At 48.0% G+C, this 22279-nt stretch overlaps 1 protein-coding gene across 1 annotated transcript; it reads left to right on the forward strand.

Annotated features, from left to right (window-relative positions):
- Positions 1-6185: 6185 nt before the first annotated feature.
- On the forward strand, positions 6186-7605 carry LOC117485865 (olfactory receptor 51L1-like). The gene is made up of 3 exons (XM_034134568.1): positions 6186-6201; positions 6473-6515; positions 6657-7605. Exons 1-3 carry the CDS (start codon positions 6186-6188, stop codon positions 7603-7605), a joined length of 1008 nt encoding a protein of 335 aa, XP_033990459.1.
- Positions 7606-22279: the final 14674 nt, after the last annotated feature.

A 22279-nucleotide genomic window follows, 5' to 3' on the forward strand; every position in this document is an offset into this window, starting at 1 on the left:
TCTTCCGAGTATTCTTCTGGCTAATGTTCAATCCATTGAAAATAAGCTAGATGAACTCAGAAGCCGGATTGCTTTTCAACGGGACATTAAGAACTGTAACGTGTTAATTCTCACTGAGACTTGGCTCAACCCCCGCTATCCCGGACTCCGCCATTGTCCCTGATGGATTCTCTATTTTTCGTCAGGACCGGACTGCTAACTCGGGGAAAAGTAAGGGAGGCGGTGTGTGTGTAATGACTAACAACAACTGGTGCTCAGATGTGAAGATTATTTCAATCGGACTGTTCCGCACATCTAGAGCACCTCATGATCTCATGTCGGGCCTTCCATCTGCCGAGGGAATTCACATCTGTTGTGATAACAGCAGTGTATGTCCCCCGCAGCCACTCGCCGACAACAATACGGCACTCGATCAGCTGTTTGGGATTATTGATAAAACCGAGACTTCAACTGCCAGATGCGGCGTTCGTTGTGGCCGGAGATTTCAACACCGCCAAACATGAGGAAGGTTTTGCCAAAATATTACCAACACATCAGCTGCCCGAGCGCGCGGGGGAAACATACTGGACCATGTTTATTCCCCTTTCCGGAATGGATATAAGGCTCTCCCCTCGCCCTCCCTTCGGCAAAATCAGACCATATCTCACTACTGTTGTTGCCTGCGTACAAGCAGAAACTTAAAAGGGACAGACCGATAACAAGGACAGTAGCGAGGAGTCAGATGCAGCACTGCAGGATTGCTTTGCATCTACGGATTGGAGGGTGTTTGAGGACAATAACATCAACACATACACGGACACTGTCATCTGCTACATTGGGAAATGCATCGATGACGTGGTACCGAAGGTTTCTGTACGGACATTCCCAAATCAAAAGCCCTGGATAAACTCCGATGTGCGCGGCAAGCTGAAAGCGCGCACTATCGCGCACAGAGCGGGAGATTTGGAGGAGTACAGGAAGTCTAGGTATGATCTCCGGAGAGCAATTAAAAATGCAAAGAGACAGTACAAAGACAAGGTGGAATCTGACTTCAAAGGCTGTAACACTAGGAATATGTGGGCGGGACTAAGGACAATGACTGACTACAAAGGAGCAGCGGGGGGTGCTGCGTGAGTGTCTGCGTGCGCATCTCTCCCAGATGAGCTGAACAGTTTTTTTGGCACGCTTTGAGAGCAGCCAGGCTGTGGAGGTACAGAGGGACCCGGAGCTACACTGCCCTTTTGTTTTAAATAGGGCAGATGTGTGTAAATCCTTTAAAAGGGTTAACCCACACAAGGCTCCTGGACCTGATGGGCATTCCCTGCCGTGTTCTCAGGGTGTGTGCAGTTCAGCTGGCAGAGGTGTTCACAGACATATTCAACAGGTCCCTGCTGCAGTCTGTAGTCCCCACATGCTTCAAAACACTTCCACTATCGTTCCTGTCCCGAAAAAGACAATCATCACCTGCCCCAACGACTACCGGCCCAGTAGCAACTCACCTCCACCATAATGAAGTGCTTTGAGCGGTTAGTCAATCATTCATCACCTCCTCCCTCCCTGAACTCTCTGGACCCCCCTGCAGTTTGCCTACAGAGCAAACAGGTCCACAGACTACGCCATAGCCCTCACCCTCCACACTGCCCTCTCACACCTGGACCCGAAGAACAGGAACACATATGTGAGAATGCTGTTCATTGACTACAGTTCAGCATGCAATACCATTGTGCCCTCCAGCTGGCCATCAAGCTCAGAGACCTCAGGCTCAACAGCGCCCTCTGTGACTGGATCCTGACTTCCTGACGGGCAGACCCCAGGCAGTGCGGGTGGGAACATCACATCCTCCACCCTGATTCTAAACAACACCGGTTGCCCCTCAAGGCTGCGTGCTCAGCCCTCTCCCTCTACTCCCTGTTCACCCACGACTGCGTGGCCACACACAGCTCCAACACCATCGTGAAGTTTGCTGATGACATGACGTCATCGGCCAGATCACAGACGATGACGAGACGGCGTACAGAGAGGAGGTCGAAAACCTGACATCTTGGTGGCAAGGATAACAACTTCCATCTCAACATCAGCAAAACAAAGGGGAGCTGGATTGTGGATTACAGGAACGCGCAGGGAGGAGGGACACGCCCCATCGCCATCAATGGGACTACGGTGGAGAGAGTCAAAAAGCTTCAGGTTCCGTGGGGTCCACATCACTGGAGGACCTAACTGGTCTCCTTCACACCACCACCATCACCAAGAAAGCTCGACAGCGCTCTTCTTCCTCCGCAGGTTGAGGAGGTTCAAAATGGATTCCAGGATACTCTGCAACTTCTACAGGGAGAAGTAGCACGATAGAGAGTATCCTGACTGGCAGCATGACGGCCTGGTACGGCAGCTGCACCGACCTCGATCGTAAGGCTTTACAGAGGGTGGTGAAAACTGCACAGCACATCACCAGGACGGAGCTGCCATCCATGGAGGACCTTTACTCCCAGCGGCTCAGGAAGAAATCACTACGGATTATCAAAGACCCCCATCACCCCAGCCACAAACTGTTCTTTCTGTTGCCGTCTGGCAGACGTTACCGCAGCATCCTGGCAAGGACAAGAAGATTCGGAGACAGTTTCTTCCCGCGGGCAGTGAGACTGTTAAAAAATGGAACTGTTGAAACAACTTCAAACATTCATCTGCTACTCAGTAGTATGTATCTAATACCTAATATATATATCATTCAATAACTTGTATATAGACTCGTACTGCACTATTCCACATCATCACTTTTTTTATTTTATAACTATTTTTCTTTTTGTATTGCTCTTGCTCTTATTGTTATTATGATGTTATTATGTTGCATTGTGGAGAAGCCTGTGACATAAGATTTTCAACTACATAATTACTCTGTAGCTATGTCAGATTGACAATAAAGAACCTTGAACCTTGAACTAGTACCGAGTCCAAGAGTGTCAGTTTCCTTAAGAACTTGTGGTAAAAAATATTTGTATCACTCGTCTAATATAGCAGGAATAATGAAGAGCAGCTGATTTGAAAAAACAAACTCGAGAGGCGGCTGAGTTGACCGGAGTGCAGAATCGCTGTATAGTTTAAATCTCCTAACAATGTTGTCCATTTTAGACACAGGCTTATTATTTTTACAGCCCTTAACAACATCCATTTTCTGGGCTCAATATGTGTCTTGGCCGTTTCGTTGTGATCGCTAAATTCCCCTTGTTTATAATAATCACCGTTCCTTCAGCAGGATGTGAAGTGTGATTTTAGCAAACGAGTGCTTTTGTTTTGAAATCACTTCCGTGAGTTTCGCCCCGCCCCTCGCTCCAAGGACCATTTTGACCATTTAGTAAGGTAAAAAGCAAAAAGCAAAAACGCCTCTCAGACGCTCTTCCGCTTACTTGTTTAATAAAGAAAAACAATTGGACGGTAGATACACGGATTCTGAGCATCCCACCAATGCATGTTCCTCATAAATGTAGTACCATTCAAAAAGGGAAATAAACAAGCTTTCCACAATATATGATTTACTGCCAAGAAGCATTGTTACAACAAACAAACATCTACCAAACACACATTTCCTTACTTGTTGTGCTATGCTTTGTGCTATATTTTAGTTTAGTAACTCCACAAGTGTTTATGAAAGAGCAACTCATGACACTTCAACGCTTTCTTTTACCAATTGTCTTTGAAGCAGATTTCAAGTGAAAACCTCTAAAATAGTTGACAATATCTGCCTTTGTTCAGTTTCAAGATTTGCTCTTCCATAATAAAGGATAAAGGAGTGAATATTCATTATTATCTAGCCTATATTAATATGTTTGTTCAGTTTTGTTGCGTGAGACATTATATTCAGCAGAAGTCTCCACGTTTGCAGTCAACCAAAGTAGTTTGTAAGTATGCTAACGGACAGAAAAAACACACGACCACATCGCACTGAGTTTGGCCTGGAGTACTGACCGTTTATTACATCTGCGCATGCTCATTAGCATCACCACGTTTCAGGCACATTCTGATGATGTCATACACATGAACTGAAACATGACTTTGTTCTTATACAAATATGCTTAACAAGTTTCAAGATTTGCTCTTCCATAATAAAGGATAAAGGAGTGAATATTCATTATTATCTAGCCTATATTAATATGTTATTTGTCACTTCAGGAGTGTTTGTTTTGTAGGGGGTTTAACTCAGAGCTGAATACTTGGAGACATTTCACTCAAATAGACTCTATATATAAATGTATATATATATATGATTAAGGGTGGAGGCCATTTCTGTGTTTGATTAGCATTTAATTCACGTGTTTTGCGTGCTGGTGATATTATGCAGGACAACATATCTGTCCTTTTGCAGCATTTAGAGTCACTTTCCTGCCGGGCTTTATGTCCTTGCTTTCTGTCTCTGTGTTTCTCTGATGATGTTCATCACAGGAAAATAAAGTGGTATTTAAAATTTGAAAGGTTAAAAACTTGTTGTTTTTTTGCACACACAAAAGACTCAGATGATGCAGATGATGGAAAATTAAGAAATGTGACAGAAGAGATCAGGAAGTCACAAACAGAAGTCTTGTGTGTGTTAGACTCTAAGGTCAAAGAGGTCAAGATATGGTGATATCGTTATCAGAAATGACCTAAAGTGATGTAAGAGTGTGTGTGTGTGTGTGTGTGTGTGTGTGTGTGTGTCTGTCTAAGTACTATGATGCAATGTTTTCAGATGAGAGCTGTGTCCACAGAAGCTGATGTAATGAGGGTCATTAGTGGGCACACACACACATACACACACACACACACACACACAACCACACACACAACCCACACACCACACCACAAACACACACAACACACACCACACACCACACACACACAACACACACACCCACACACACCACACACACACACACACACACACAACCACACACGTGTTTGCCTCTCAGTAACATGATGCAACGTTTGCATCCTAGCAGCAGACAACCTAAAGTGTCCAGCTTCTTCAGAGTGGATCATTACAGGGGTGGAGGCTTCCTCTCATCATGTCAAAGCACTAACATGCTGTGTTACATACGTTGTTTATTGTTAGTACCCACGTTGAATCTTAAAACGTAATTGTTGATGGTTGTTTCAGTTGTCTAACTATTGTAAAACACACTACTGACTATTGAATGCTTTCAAGGTTATCGTGCTGATCTGAACACAAGTATAAGATATGTGAATGTTCCTACAGCACACTTTCACGCATGGAATCAGTAAGTCAATAATTATTCTGTATGAGTGATTTATATTGCTGATGTACTGAGAGTGTTGAATTCATTTAATCTGTTATTCGTATGCAAGCATTGATTAACATAGTGTATATGCTATGGATTATTCTCACTTACATTATCCTTCAATGTGATGATACTATATGCTGGCTAGGGCAAGTTTAGCCTTTTTTTCAGGTCTTCCTCTCCTTTCCTTTACCGGTTGATCTTTGAATGCATCTCTCTTTTTGCTTTAGGTGCAAACACAAACATTTTAAATGTGACTTAAATACTGTTTAAATAACTGAGAAATGCCAGGATTGTGGTGCATGTAGTTTATGAGAAGGTCTTATTTTGTGTACATCACTTCTTCAGTTACGAATTTATATTTACTATTGTCAGGTCCAACTGTGAGCGTTTGCCATTCACATGCATGCAGGTTATTGTGGTTTTTAGTATTGTATGTGTTGAATTAGGACATGTTGCATTTATATTCCCTCCTTTTTATCCAGATATAGAAAGTGAGTAAGTCTGTGAACTCCTGTTTGAATAACTGAGACATGCCAGATCTTTGCTGCATGTAGTGTATGTGGAGGTGAGATATTCCCAGCACAATATTGTCACGTACAACCCTAGGAGATTTTACAATTCACATGCATGCATGCAGGCTGATTTTGTATTCATATTAATATATTAATATTGAGTAACATGTTGTTTTATTGTTAGTACCTTGACACAGGTAGATAATCATACTGTATACATGTGTATACTGCTTCTGCATGCAAGTATTTGTGCACATATATGTATTTAACATAAGGAAAGAATATATTCTCACTTATATTTGACTTACTTCAAATTAGATTATATTGATTATTGTCTGCTTGTGACCTTTCCTTAAGTCTTGCATCTCCTTTCTATAACTCTTGTTCTGTCTATGAATGTGTTCTCTGTTTAGGCCAACTTGCAAACATGAAGGAGGCAATGTGTAGAGTGTGAAATAATGTTTAAATCAATGCGAATTACCATCTTGGTGGTTCATGTAGTTTATGAGACTTTTTTCCTGCCCTTCATTGTGTGCTTCTCTTCTCCAGCTACCTGAAGTTAAATTCAATATTGTCAAGTACAAGTGTTAGGAAGGTTGCAATTCACATGCACGCAGGCTTATTGTGTTTTTGTATTACTGTAGGTGTTGAATTACGACATTTTCCTTTGAACATTTCCCTTATTGTGCATTTATATTCCCCCTTTCTTCGCAGATATAGAGAGCCTGAATAAGTCTGTGAACTACTGTATGTGGAGGTGAGATTTTCCCAGATGTTATATTTAACATGGTCACATACAACTGTTGGAGATTGCATGCAGGCTGATTTTGTATTAATATCTGAAATGTAGCTAACACATCTCATTACAGTTCCTGTATTGTTCCTCTCTTTGGAGCAGACATGAGAGCAACAGCAGCCTGAACCCTCCCTACTTTCAGTTGACTCTGTTTGCAGACTTTGGGCCCCTCAGATACCTGTTCTTCATCTTGTGTCTGTTCATCTATGTGACTATAGTCTCTGCTAACATGGCCATTATTCTGGCAGTGTTCCTGGAGAAGTCTCTGCATCAGCCCATGTATATTTTCATCAGCTGTCTGTGTTTAAACTCTCTGTTTGGCTCAGCTGGATTCTTCCCCAGGTTCCTGCAGGACATCGTCTCTGACTCTCATTTGGTCTCACGTCCATTATGCTTTATTCAGGTGTATGTTATTTACACCTGTGCTTCCTGTGAGCTGACCATCCTCACCATCATGGCCTACGATAGATTCATTGCTATCTGTCAGCCCTTACACTATCACAGTAAAATGACGTTCAAATGGGTGCAGGTTCTTGTGCTCGTTGCTGTTTTCTACCCAGTGTTTATTATTGGCTTTGGTGTCTATCTTACTGTTAAATTACCGCTGTGTGGAAATAAAACTGCCACAGGATTTTTCTGCTCTAACTGGCCTGTGTTGCAGCTCTCCTGTGTGGACATCACTCCAAACAACATAACTGGTCAGTTTACCATAGTGACCGGCATCTTCATCCCCATGTTCTTCGTCCTGTACACATATCTACGGATTCTGCTGGTCTGCAGGAGGAGCTCGTCTGAATTCAGAGGAAAGGCGTTACAAACCTGCCTGCCTCACATCATCTCCTTTTTGACCTACTCCATCTCTCTCTTCTGCGAGTTGTATTTGACTCGATTTGAGGCTGATCAACTGAATCCAAGCATCACAGTTATTTTGTCTTTAGCGTATCTGATCATTCCCCCCCTCAATAACCCTATCGTTTATGGCCTGGGTCTGCCTCAAATCAAAGGAGTCGTGTTAAGATTTCTGAAGAAGGGTCCTGCTGCTGAAATATAAAGGAATATGTTGACCATGTTAGATTGTGTTTCCTATAATAATTATGTTAAAGGGATATATGCATAGATAGAGATCAACATAAAGCACAACAACAATATTGTATATGCTTGATTTAAAATTCAGATTTGGCTTGAATTTCCCTCAAATGTTAAAATATTACTATTCTGTTAAATGTAATAGATTTAAAGTTAGAACACATATTATGTGCTGCCTCTTCATGCATATTTAAGGTCAATATTAAAATGTTTTATTTTTTAAATATCCTCATAAAAAGTAGATTTGACAGGATTTGAGGTATACTGTATGTTAGGCATTGTGGTGTTAAACCACTTACTGTTGTTATTGTGTTTTAATATTTTGTTGTGACTCATTCACTCTTTGTTACTATAATGAAAATGTAATGATGATGTAATATATTCAATAAACAACAGTCTACAGCCGTGTGAGTCCCTGCTTTTTCACCTTTACTTAAAGTGGACCTATCATGCTATATTTGAATAATATAGTGTAGGACCATACCTATATAAGGCATATTTATACTTTTTTTTTTTCAAAATACCAAACAGATCATGCATTTTAGCCATGCCTCATTTTGCTCAATTTGACAATTTCTAACTCTGTTTTAGCAAGGGCAGATTCAGTGAGAACAGCACCATCTACTGGCCTGGCATATGTACTACAGCGTCTCCAGCGCTTTCGAACGGCAATGGCCGTGGCAGTCTCCTCCTGATTGGTGGAGTTGGCCCAATAGCCGTAGCGCCACCGTCCTGACGTCAGGACAGTGTTCAAATCTGGATCAGTTTTATCAGATCCGTTGCAGCCCCTTTTTTAGAGATTTGGGTATAGAGGAAAATAGAGAGGGTTGTGTTTTCTGACACTTGGTGAGTTCCCTGGAACACCGGGGACACATATTCATGTATAAAAGACGTACAAAAGTGCATTTTGCATGATAGGTCCCCTTTAAATGAAATGCTATTGTTTGCAATTTGGAACATGTTAAACCTTTAAGCATGCTAACATTAGGTTCAAGGTTCAAGTTCAAGGTTCTTTATTGTCAATCTGACATAGCTACAGAGTAATTATGCAGTTGAAAATCTTATGTCACAGGCTTCTCCAACAATGCAACATAATAACATAACATAATAACAATAAGAGCATGAGCAATACAAAAATAATAATAGTTATAAAAATGAAATAAAATAAAGTTATGATGTGGTTATGATTAGATAATTATCAGTGCAGCTGAGGATTATGGGAATTAATAAACTATCAAGCTTTCTATGTTTGGCCCCCTGCCTTAACTTTAATGTTATACGTACAGTAAATTACAAAGATCGGCAGTTTTTTGTCCAAAACGTTTGCCTTGGTGAACTATTTTTGCAAGAATATATTTTGTGAAATGTTAGTAAGATTGGGTCACCTTCCATGCAGGTTTAGTGTGAATGTGCTAAATTTGCATTAATAATTTTAATGTATCTATGATAGAAGTAGAATAAACACTAAATAACCAAATATAATATCACAAAAAGCGGGCCTGAAACCTGAGAGCTGACATTCACTTTTAGGACTAAACTTGACAGTTTTTTTTGTGGTCTTGGGTCAAAATGTTTATTTAAAAAAATATATTACCTTCCACGAAATTATATATGGAAACTTTCAGGGATTGTCACTAACAGCTGGCTTACTCTAGATACAATGCACTTTTCAACAGCTCACCTCTGGCTGGCAGATAACTGTAGGTTACATTGTAACCGTTGTTCTCTGAGTGAACAGACTATCTCTCCACCCAGCTACATATTCCATATGTCCCCACCTGACAGATGACATGGATAATTATGTAAGACACACCAGTAGTACTGGCACGCACGGGTATATAAGGCACAGGTGTGCGTGATCCAACACAGTCTCACTCCCTGATAGTCCGATAGCGACGCTTGGTCAGGGTCCTTTGGCGTGCAGTTGTGATGCACCGAGTCTCCTTCAGCTTCATAAACGGACGCAAAGAGCTTTCAACTGATTGCAATGTATTCCCATCGGCGGCGGTATTTGACGCTCAGGGAAGCACCGCATCGGTCCATGTCAGCGGCAGTTAAAGGCAATGTGAGCGTCCATTCCCATTGGATAACGGAGGATTTTACTAGGGCCTTTTACTAGCGCACAACTAGGGCCAAAAAGGTGGGTGGAGGGGGTCTGGAGGACGGGTTTGGGCTGACAGCCCGGGGCACGGCAGAGGACCAGGAAGGGGTCTCGGGCGGACGGCCCGGGGGCAAGGCAGAGTTCATGGAGGATATCTCGGGCGGACGGCACGGGGGCAAGGCAGAGTTCAAAAAGGGGCGAAGGCCACAGCGGGCGAACTAAGGGGGCCGGGCATGAGGGCGAAGGCAGCGGCTGGAAGAGTCAGGGGGCCGGGCTCGAGGGCGAAGGCCGCGGCTGGGGAACTCAGGGGGCCGGGCTCGAGGGCGAGGGCCGGGCTCGAGGGCGAAGGCCACGGCTGGGGAACTCAGGGGGCCGGGCTCGAGGGCGAAGGCCGCGGCTGGGGAACTCAGGGGGCCGGGCTCGAGGGCGAAGGCCGCGGCTGGGGAACTCAGGAGGCCGGGCACAAGGTCGGACAAGAAGGCGGCGAGGGGACAGCTCCGGAGGACGGGCAGGAAGACGGCGTAGGCCGCGATGGGACCCCTCCAGTGTCAGCTGGATCGCCAGAGCACTGGGATCGAGAGCAGGAGCTGGTGGAACCCCTGGCGGGTCAGGCGTAGACGGGACCCTGGACGGAACATGGGCTGGTGTCAATGGGACCCCCGACGGAGCAAGGGCTGGTGTCAACGGGACCCCAAACAGGACAGGACAAGATTTTGGCGGGACCCCCGCTGGAACAGGTATCGGCGGGACCACCAACAGGAGAGGACAGGGAGTTGGCAGGACCCCCCGGCGGAACAGGTGTCAGCGGGATAATCACCGGTGTTGCCGGGACAGGTGTTCCCGATTAAACAAGGGCTGGTGTCGGCAGGACCCTCGGAGTAGCACGTGTCGGCGGGACCCCCAACAGGACAGGATATGTGTGTTGGCAGGAAACCCGGCGGAGCACGTGTTGGCGGGACCCCAACAGGACAGGATATGTTATTGGCAGGAAACCCGGCGGAGCAGGTGTCGGCGGAACCCCCAACAGGACAGGATATGGTGGTTGGCAGGAAAACCCGGCGGAGCAGGTGTCGGCGGAACCCCCAACAGGACAGGATCTGGTGTCAGCAGGACCCTCGGCGTAGCACGTGTCGGCGGGACCCCCAACAGGACAGGATATGGTGTTGGCAGGACTCCCAGCGGAACCCCCAACGGAATAGGACATGGGGTTGGCAGGACCCCCGGCAGAACAGAACGACTGTAAAGTTGGTAGTAAAGTCGTCCCATTTCTTCCATTTCGTTTCGACAGAGCAAAACCAAAACGAGTAGCAGGCACGACGCAATGACGCAGCACCAGTCGGACTCCGGGCGGTGTGAAAAGAGCCGGAGCTAACGAAGAACCGGTTCTGAACCTGAAAAGCTCTAGCACGGAGCTTGAACCGGAGTTGCGTTGGTGTGAATGAGGTATGAGTAGGGTTGGGAACCGAAACTCGGTTCCAGATGAGAACCGATAAGAAAATGCCGGGTACCGGGTACCCGTACAAAATACACAATTTCGGTTCAGCTTAACGGTTCCTAAACGCGGTAGACCCTGTATTCCACCGGGTCCATCTGCGCCGCGGGTCCGTCTGCACCGCGGCGCCGCAGTGACCCGGTGGAATACGGGGACTGGCCATCTGTGTGTTCTGGAGAATCACGGAACGGCCGGTCGTCAGCGAGCCGTTGACGGCCGGCTCGGTACGCTGACGGCCGGCACCGCCCGCCATTTTTTAAAACGGCATCATGTAAGTTGCGCTGACAGGCGACAGAGGTCCACAGTTGCCCCGCAGCGAGGCTCCCCCCGCCCTCCCGTAGACAGTTCACGAGCTCAGTCACTTCATAACACCAAAGATGGATCGCGGTAAACGCTCTAAAGTGAGGCTAAACACTAAAAAAGAAAAGACAAGGCACAGTGTAATGCCTGTTAATAGCTTGCCACAGGCATAGCTCAGTTAAAATAAGGCACAGCTATTGTGCAATACATTTGTATTGCATGTATATTTTTTATTTGTAAAAATATCAGTTAAAGCTTAAAGAATAAAGATATTTGTGTTATCTAAACGTTTGACCTCTTTCTTGCATGGAGGACAAATGGCAGTGAGAAGTCAGGGAACCCGAGGACTGGGGGCTCAACCAAACAGTCTATTAGCCATTCCAGGATGCAACGATGTTCTTCAGTCCACACAATTGGTTTGTGTGACGGCACTCCTTTATTTTTTTCTGTGACTCGTCTTGTTTTTCTCCTGTTTTCTGTTACATTGTTGTCTTCTGCTGTACCTTTCAACAAGTCATAAAGTGGCCCAGCAATTCGGGAAAAGTTCTGTATGTATTGTCTGTAGTAGCTTAGCAAGCCCATGATAGCTCGAAGCTCTCCCACATTTTTCGGTCTCTTATCTTTCAATGCTCTCACAGAGATGGTGTCAGCTGGATCAATTTTGCTACCTTTGGCAGAAACGGTGGGTTACGTATTGTAACCCTAGTTCTATAAGCACAGGCGGAGCCCTCTACTGGACTCTATGGGTACTACTCTTCATCAATGATACGCAAGCATTCACACACTGAATTTGCATAAACGTAGCCGGCCAATCAGGGCGAGCCTATCTGAATGCGAGCGCAGGCCTCACAGTATATAAGGCAGCTACACCTCCTGACTGTCAACCTACACCCTCTTCAGCGAGCGGCATAGGAAAGACAGGGCCCCTAGGTAGAGGGCTCCACCTATGCTTATAGAACTAGGGTTACAATACGTAACCCACCGTTCTATCTCACACAGGCTCCGCCCTCTACTGGACTCTATGGGTACAGTGGGTGGAGCCCCGGTGGATAAACGCCCTGTCGCCCCACAACATCGACCCACCACACTGCTCCTGACCGGCCTTTGGATGACAGCCATCGCACCCCAACTTCCTACCACCCGGTTGTGACCGTGGAGAAGTCGGGGCCGCAGCTTACCTGGCTGGGTAGAGCCTAATCGGTCTGAATAAGCCCATAGCTCAACCCTGCACGTGTCAGCGCAAGTGCCTAAACACTGCGCACCACGTTTCCCAGGTCCCTAAGGAGCATGGGAAAACCCAGTGTAGAGTGTGCACGGACCCCAGTGGAGAGCCAGACTAAAGCCGTCTAGCTGTATAACCCTTCAGGGAGGAGAGCTCCAGAGGCTCAAACAGTTCCGTAACCAAAGCCTCGAGCACCAATGGCAGTTCTCATTTTGGGGTGGAGACATGCACCACTGGGCGCTGTCTCCTGATCCCCTGCAAAAAACGCTTCATAAGCGGTTGGCTAAAGACTGGTCTGCCGCCAAATCCCTCATGACAGGACGAGATGGCTGCTGCATACACCTTGACTGTGGCATGAGCAAGCCCCTTGTCCACCAGTAGCTGTATATAGGATAGAATAGAGCCCAATGTACTGGACATAGGCTCTAGACTCCTTTCCTCGTACCACGTTCAGTCTGCAAACTGCCTGAAGCAGGGACGTCTGTCTGTTCTCTGACAGAGTGGCACGTAGCCTGCCCTCTTTCTCGATGGGGGCGTACACCTCTCTCTCGATGGGGGCGTACACCTCACTCTCGATGGGGGCATACCCCTCGCTCTCGATGGGGGCTGCATCGAGCAAAATCCCCAGATACCCCACCTGCTGGTGAGGTATGGGACTGCTCTTCTTCCAATTGACCGCAAACCCCCAACTTGGTTAGGTGTAAGATCAATTGGGCTGTGTGGTCTGCCCATTCCCTGGACCTGGCCATGACTATGAGGTCGTTGAGATAAAATAAAACCCTCATGCCATGGTCGCGAAGCGGCTAAAGCGCTGTGGCCACACATTTGCTGAACGTGCGTGGGGACAGGGAGTAGCCGAACGGTAGTCTGTTGTACTCGTAGGCTATCCCCTGGAAGGCAAAACGCAAATACTTCCTGTGTTTTGGCTTTCTAGCAATTTCGACATGAAAGTAAGCGTCCTTCAGGTCGATGGTTGTGAACCAATCGCCCGGCTGCACCAGTTCCAGTACCTATAGGAATCCCAACCACTTCGTCCTGTAACAGGCTGTGGTGGATCCCGCTCTTGCTGCCTGGATAGTCTGTATAACTTTGTCAGACAGTCCACCCCTTCTCAGCCTATCCCTCTCAGGAGCCAAGCCTGGAGAGGTTGGCCCAGAGTGGGTAACGCCCCTATTGCACCTGCTTCCTGAGACAGCGCCCCCCAGAACTGAGGGACGGTCCAGGGCTGGCCCACCATCATTTGTGTCACTTCTGCGTACCACGACGCCAAGCGGCGACCAGAATGACCGACAACTGTTCTCGTCTGGAGGACGGGTTTGGGCTGACAGCCCGGGGCACGGCAGAGGACCAGGAAGGGGTCTCGGGCGGACGGCCCGGGGGCAAGGCAGAGTTCATGGAGGATATCTCGGGCGGACGGCACGGGGGCAAGGCAGAGTTCAAAAAGGGGCGAAGGCCACAGCGGGCGAACTAAGGGGGCCGGGCATGAGGGCGAAGGCAGTGGCTGGAAGAGTCAGGGGGCCGGGCTCGAGGGCGAAGGCCGCGGCTGGGGAACTCAGGGGGCCGGGCTCGAGGGCGAAGGCCGCGGCTGGGGAACTCAGGGGGCCGGGCTCGAGGGCGAGGGCCGGGCTCGAGGGCGAAGGCCACGGCTGGGGAACTCAGGGGGCCGGGCTCGAGGGCGAAGGCCGCGGCTGGGGAACTCAGGGGGCCGGGCTCGAGGGCGAAGGCCGCGGCTGGGGAACTCAGGAGGCCGGGCACAAGGTCGGACAAGAAGGCGGCGAGGGGACAGCTCCGGAGGACGGGCAGGAAGACGGCGTAGGCCGCGATGGGACCCCTCCAGTGTCAGCTGGATCGCCAGAGCACTGGGATCGAGAGCAGGAGCTGGTGGAACCCCTGGCGGGTCAGGCGTAGACGGGACCCTGGACGGAACATGGGCTGGTGTCAATGGGACCCCCGACGGAGCAAGGGCTGGTGTCAACGGGACCCCAAACAGGACAGGACAAGATTTTGGCGGGACCCCCGCTGGAACAGGTATCGGCGGGACCACCAACAGGAGAGGACAGGGAGTTGGCAGGACCCCCGGCGGAACAGGTGTCAGCGGGATAATCACCGGTGTTGCCGGGACAGGTGTTCCCGATTAAACAAGGGCTGGTGTCGGCAGGACCCTCGGCGTAGCACGTGTCGGTGGGACCCCCAACAGGACAGGATATGGTGTTGGCAGGAAACCCGGCGGAGCACGTGTTGGCGGGACCCCCAACAGGACAGGATATGTTATTGGCAGGAAACCCGGCGGAGCAGGTGTCGGCGGGACCCCCAACAGGACAGGATATGGTGTTGGCAGGAAACCCGGCGGAGCAGGTGTCGGCGGAACCCCCAACAGGACAGGATCTGGTGTCAGCAGGACCCTCGGCGTAGCACGTGTCGGCGGGACCCCCAACAGGACAGGATATGGTGTTGGCAGGACTCCCAGCGGAACCCCCAACGGAATAGGACATGGGGTTGGCAGGAGCCCCGGCAGAACAGAACGACTGTAAAGTTGGTAGTAAAGTCGTCCCATTTCTTCCATTTCGTTTCGACAGAGCAAAACCAAAACGAGTAGCAGGCACGACGCAATGACGCAGCACCAGTCGGACTCTGGGCGGTGTGAAAAGAGCCGGAGCTAAACGAAGAACCGGTTCTGAACCTGAAAAGCTCTAGCACGGAGCTTGAACCGGAGTTGCGTTGGTGTGAATGAGGTATGAGTAGGGTTGGGAACCGAAACTCGGTTCCAGATGAGAACCGATAAGAAAATGCCGGGTACCGGGTACCCGTACAAAATACACAATTTCGGTTCAGCTTAACGGTTCCTAAACGCGGTAGACCCTGTATTCCACCGGGTCCATCTGCGCCGCGGGTCCGTCTGCACCGCGGCGCCGCAGTGACCCGGTGGAATACGGGGACTGGCCATCTGTGTGTTCTGGAGAATCACGGAACGGCCGGTCGTCAGCGAGCCGTTGACGGCCGGCTCGGTACGCTGACGGCCGGCACCGCCCGCCATTTTTTAAAACGGCATCATGTAAGTTGCGCTGACAGGCGACAGAGGTCCACAGTTGCCCCGCAGCGAGGCTCCCCCCGCCCTCCCGTAGACAGTTCACGAGCTCAGTCACTTCATAACACCAAAGATGGATCGCGGTAAACGCTCTAAAGTGAGGCTAAACACTAAAAAAGAAAAAGACAAGGCACAGTGTAATGCCTGTTAATAGCTTGCCACAGGCATAGCTCAGTTAAAATAAGGCACAGCTATTGTGCAATACATTTGTATTGCATGTATATTTTTTATTTGTAAAAATGTCAGTTAAAGCTTAAAAGAATAAAGATATTTGTGTTATCTAAACGTTTGACCTCTTTCTTGCATGGAGGACAAATGGCAGTGAGAAGTCAGGGAACCCGAGGACTGGGGGCTCAACCAAACAGTCTATTAGCCATTCCAGGATGCAACGATGTTCTTCAGTCCACACAATTGGTTTGTGTGACGGCACTCCTTTATTTTTTTCTGTGACTCGTCTTGTTTTTCTCCTGTTTTCTGTTACATTGTTGTCTTCTGCTGTACCTTTCAACAAGTCATAAAGTGGCCCAGCAATTCGGGAAAAGTTCTGTATGTATTGTCTGTAGTAGCTTAGCAAGCCCATGATAGCTCGAAGCTCTCCCACATTTTTCGGTCTCTTATCTTTCAATGCTCTCACAGAGATGGTGTCAGCTGGATCAATTTTGCTACCTTTGGCAGAAACGGTGGGTTACGTATTGTAACCCTAGTTCTATAAGCACAGGCGGAGCCCTCTACTGGACTCTATGGGTACTACTCTTCATCAATGATACGCAAGCATTCACACACTGAATTTGCATAAACGTAGCCGGCCAATCAGGGCGAGCCTATCTGAATGCGAGCGCAGGCCTCACAGTATATAAGGCAGCTACACCTCCTGACTGTCAACCTACACCCTCTTCAGCGAGCGGCATAGGAAAGACAGGGCCCCTAGGTAGAGGGCTCCACCTATGCTTATAGAACTAGGGTTACAATACGTAACCCACCGTTCTATCTCACACAGGCTCCGCCCTCTACTGGACTCTATGGGTACAGTGGGTGGAGCCCCGGTGGATAAACGCCCTGTCGCCCCACAACATCGACCCACCACACTGCTCCTGACCGGCCTTTGGATGACAGCCATCGCACCCCAACTTCCTACCACCCGGTTGTGACCGTGGAGAAGTCGGGGCCGCAGCTTACCTGGCTGGGTAGAGCCTAATCGGTCTGAATAAGCCCATAGCTCAACCCTGCACGTGTCAGCGCAAGTGCCTAAACACTGCGCACCACGTTTCCCAGGTCCCTAAGGAGCATGGGAAAACCCAGTGTAGAGTGTGCACGGACCCCAGTGGAGAGCCAGACTAAAGCCGTCTAGCTGTATAACCCTTCAGGGAGGAGAGCTCCAGAGGCTCAAACAGTTCCGTAACCAAAGCCTCGAGCACCAATGGCAGTTCTCATTTTGGGGTGGAGACATGCACCACTGGGCGCTGTCTCCTGATCCCCTGCAAAAAACGCTTCATAAGCGGTTGGCTAAAGACTGGTCTGCCGCCAAATCCCTCATGACAGGACGAGATGGCTGCTGCATACACCTTGACTGTGGCATGAGCAAGCCCCTTGTCCACCAGTAGCTGTATATAGGATAGAATAGAGCCCAATGTACTGGACATAGGCTCTAGACTCCTTTCCTCGTACCACGTTCAGTCTGCAAACTGCCTGAAGCAGGGACGTCTGTCTGTTCTCTGACAGAGTGGCACGTAGCCTGCCCTCTTTCTCGATGGGGGCGTACACCTCTCTCTCGATGGGGGCGTACACCTCACTCTCGATGGGGGCATACCCCTCGCTCTCGATGGGGGCTGCATCGAGCAAAATCCCCAGATACCCCACCTGCTGGTGAGGTATGGGACTGCTCTTCTTCCAATTGACCGCAAACCCCCAACTTGGTTAGGTGTAAGATCAATTGGGCTGTGTGGTCTGCCCATTCCCTGGACCTGGCCATGACTATGAGGTCGTTGAGATAAAATAAAACCCTCATGCCATGGTCGCGAAGCGGCTAAAGCGCTGTGGCCACACATTTGCTGAACGTGCGTGGGGACAGGGAGTAGCCGAACGGTAGTCTGTTGTACTCGTAGGCTATCCCCTGGAAGGCAAAACGCAAATACTTCCTGTGTTTTGGCTTTCTAGCAATTTCGACATGAAAGTAAGCGTCCTTCAGGTCGATGGTTGTGAACCAATCGCCCGGCTGCACCAGTTCCAGTACCTATAGGAATCCCAACCACTTCGTCCTGTAACAGGCTGTGGTGGATCCCGCTCTTGCTGCCTGGATAGTCTGTATAACTTTGTCAGACAGTCCACCCCTTCTCAGCCTATCCCTCTCAGGAGCCAAGCCTGGAGAGGTTGGCCCAGAGTGGGTAACGCCCCTATTGCACCTGCTTCCTGAGACAGCGCCCCCCAGAACTGAGGGACGGTCCAGGGCTGGCCCACCATCATTTGTGTCACTTCTGCGTACCACGACGCCGAGCGGCGACCAGAATGACCGACAACTGTTCTCGTCTGGAGGACGGGTTTGGGCTGACAGCCCGGGGCACGGCAGAGGACCAGGAAGGGGTCTCGGGCGGACGGCCCGGGGGCAAGGCAGAGTTCATGGAGGATATCTCGGGCGGACGGCACAGGGGCAAGGCAGAGTTCAAAAAGGGGCGAAGGCCACAGCGGGCGAACTAAGGGGGCCGGGCATGAGGGCGAAGGCAGCGGCTGGAAGAGTCAGGGGGCCGGGCTCGAGGGCGAAGGCCGCGGCTGGGGAACTCAGGGGGCCGGGCTCGAGGGCGAAGGCCGCGGCTGGGGAACTCAGGGGATCCTAGAAATGAGCTGGTCGTGACGAGTCTCCCCTCTCCATTAACCCGAGTCCTTGAGTCCCACACTTGGTGTGACGTACAAATTAAAACTATAAATTGCGTCACTCGCTACTCTCTTTATAACATGTAAAATCACATTACAACGTACCCCAGTCCATCTGCCTACCCTTTAGCAAGTATACAGTCACAGGATAGCTGCCTGCCAGAAGTTATCGTTTGGCTCAGGGGAGGGGACGCGGATCAGTGAAACTTCCTGCAGACTCGTGGGGACTCAGAGGAGCCGACGGCTCCTAACCGTAATAGCATAGCAGATCCAGAGATCCATACTCGTCATGTGCACGAGCATAGCCCCTCCTCCAGCACCCGGCTCCCACGCTATATTATGCACGAGTCAACAGCAGACTCGCAGACTCGCAGATTCGCAGATTCGCAAATCCTGACACAGCAGAGCAGACTCGTGCGGACTCGGAGCCGTAACCATATAGCAGCAGATCCAGAGATCCAGCAGACTCGTCGTCATGCACGAGTCAACAGCAGACTCGGATTCGCAAATCCTGACTCACTGTGTGTGCAACACACAGCGGATCAGACTTGTGCGGACTCGGAGCCGTATATAGCAGCAGATCCAGAGATCCAGCAGACTCGTCCTCATGCACGAGTCAACAGCAGACTCAGATTTGCCAAATCGCAAAATAACCCTTTTTTTTGTGATCAACATTTTTTATTAAAGCAAAATACACTGTGTAGCGTAGGTTAATATAACGTCAGTTTAATAGATAGATAGATAGATAGATAGTACTTTATTGATCCCAAATTGGGAAATTGTTGTTGTTACAGCAGCATAAAAGGCATTTTACAATAAAACAAAACTACAAAATATACAAGAATAGAAAGAAAAATAAAATAAAATATAAAATATAAAATATACATGTCGAAATAGAAAATATACATGCAGATATTATATATATAAACAAATATATATATATATATATTCAAAATATATGGAATAATAATATGCTCGTGAAATGCAACAACTTTTCGGTTTCACCGATAGGATTTCTAAGGTCTTGGTGATGCTGACTCATATGACTCAAATGACTCGTATGATCCGGATCTCTTCAATGACTGACTCAGAAGACCCTGAGTCCGTAAAAGGATCCGGATTTGCCATCTCTACAACAACCCTGTCAAAATCCCTCAACCAATAGGAGGCCAGTTGTCCTTGCGGGTGCGTTCGCTTTACTTATTAGAGCGTCCCGTAAGGGCGGTTACTCTTTGGTTACCGCCCTCCACGGCTTTATAACATGTACTTCACTTGTTTAATTTACAACTTCTAGGGGGGGGAAGCACAGTTAGTATATATATACCAGCACCTTACATAATAGCTACGTTCTGTGGCGGACTGGGACTAAAAATCAGCCCGGGAATCTCGACCGGCCCTCGTTATCGCTAGTAAATTGTCAACGGGGGGGGGGGGGGGGGGGGGGGGGCGATTGCTAGTGAATTTTTCGACCGGCCCCACTTCTGTACCGGACGTCCCATGTCCAACATGGAGCTTAGTCAAGGACCCCAAGTAAGTTTTTTATTTTAATGGTACTATTAACGTTAACGTTACTTCCTTCAAATGTATTTGGTAGTCATATTTGCGGCACATCTATGATAATAATTGGCTTGTACGTTACGTGAACACTGTTGCTAGGCAACTGACAACAAAATGTGTTTCTTATTTAATTGTTTAGGAAAAGGGAAATATACAGTTTTCTTCATGTCATTTTTAATGTAAGATCATATGTTGCCCTCACTACATTTGCACAAATGCCCAATAAATTGTGTAACATGAACTGTACCTATATTTATTGCCTACTTTTCCTACAGAACCTGCTTAGACGTCATATCTTGGAGAGATTGCAAAGCAAGATGCAGTACGTGGTCAGCCGTACTGACGTCGACCTCGACTATCTTGATTTCATGTGCACCCATGAATTAATACTCATTGACACATTGGCAGAGCAGATAGAATTGCCAGTGAATATAGTAAATGCCCTTAGAGAACTGTGTAACCTGGTTAGACGTCAGGTGGAAAATGAGCAACATATTCCATCTGTTGAGATACAGGCAGTGCAAGGGGCAAGGGGGCGACCCAAATTCCTCATTCAACAGGACAAGTTACAGGCCTTGATAGACACCCAGTTGCCCATACCTTGCGTAGCCAAACTGCTGGGAGTCAGTGAAGTTACAGTATTCCGTCGAATGGCAGAATTTGGAATTTCTGTGTCAGGGTCATACAGTACAATGTCAGACCAGGAGCTTGACATGTTAGTTTCTGAGATCAAAGCTCAGATGCCCCAGATTGGCTACAGGTTAGTCTTGGGAAGACTAAGGTCCTTAGGTCACAGGGTACAGTGGAGCAGAATGAAGGCAGCTATGCACAGAGTAGATGCAGCTGGGATTCTTGCTCGTTTGACACAGTTAGGCTGTGTTGTGAGGAGAACCTACTCTGTAAGGGCACCCCTTTCTCTTGTGCATGTAGATACTAACCACAAACTCATAAGGTACATTTTTTTATTTTATTTCATTTGTAAAATAAATGCGGAGCAAACATACATACACTAAACATTTTTTTCTCCTAAACAGGTATAACATAGTCATTTTTGGGGGCATTGATGGCTTCTCCAGAAAGGTACTTAGATTCAAATAATATATATGTGTGACAGTTATCACAATGATTGTTGGATAGTTTTCCCATGTTAGGTGGCATATAACACTATCAAATGCAGCTGTTTCAATGACTTACACTCAGGGTTAACACAAGGCTGATATTTCCTATATTTAATTATTATATTTGTGTCCAGATCATGTACCTGGAACCTGCCAACAATAATAAGGCCTCTACTGGCTTCACCTTTTTCCTGACCTCTTGTGAGAGGAATGGTTTGCCTTCAAGGTATGTACAAGAGGCCGTGCAGTCTGATATGCATCACATGCACGTTATCAGAACTATCATTATATACCTGTATAACTTTTTCACATATACTCTGTATCGCAGGGTCAGATGTGATCAAGGTGTGGAGAATGTCGACATTGCTCGTTTCATGTTCACTGTGCGAGGAACTGACCGGGCAAGTTTTATTTCTGGAAAAAGTGTCCACAACCAGAGGTAAATATAATCAAATGTTTAGCAAGTTCACATTAACCTTGAGTCAGCATTGACAGAATGTATGCAGTTGGATGTCAACATTTAATTTACAATTTGAAAACAACTAACTAAGGGGTGCTTCTCACTGTGTCAAACAAGCAAGAATCCCAGCTGCATCTACTCTGTGCATAGCTGCCTTTATTGTGCTCCATTGTACCCTGCGGCCCAATAACTTTACAATTTTTCCACGACAGAATCGAACGGCTTTGGCGTGATGTGTGGACTGCAGTAACTTCCACATATTATGATGTCCTGCACACTCTTGAAGAAGAGGGACAACTGGACATCTCAAACACGTTGCACATCTTCCTGGTGCACTTTGTGTTCCTACCCCGTCTCCGCAGCGACCTTCACACCTTCACTGAGGGCTGGAACCATCACCCACTCCGCACCGAGGGAAACATGACCCCTCAGCAGTTGT

The sequence above is a fragment of the Trematomus bernacchii genome, unplaced genomic scaffold (genome assembly GCF_902827165.1).
Source record: "Trematomus bernacchii unplaced genomic scaffold, fTreBer1.1, whole genome shotgun sequence".
Classification (NCBI taxonomy): domain Eukaryota; kingdom Metazoa; phylum Chordata; class Actinopteri; order Perciformes; family Nototheniidae; genus Trematomus; species Trematomus bernacchii.

What these genes read in the sequence shown, in the direction of transcription:
- LOC117485865 (XM_034134568.1), top strand. An exon ending in GTGAACTACTGTATGTGGAG is followed by an intron (nt 6,516 to 6,656) that starts GTGAGATTTTCC and finishes TCTTTGGAGCAG; the next exon opens with ACATGAGAGCAACAGCAGCC.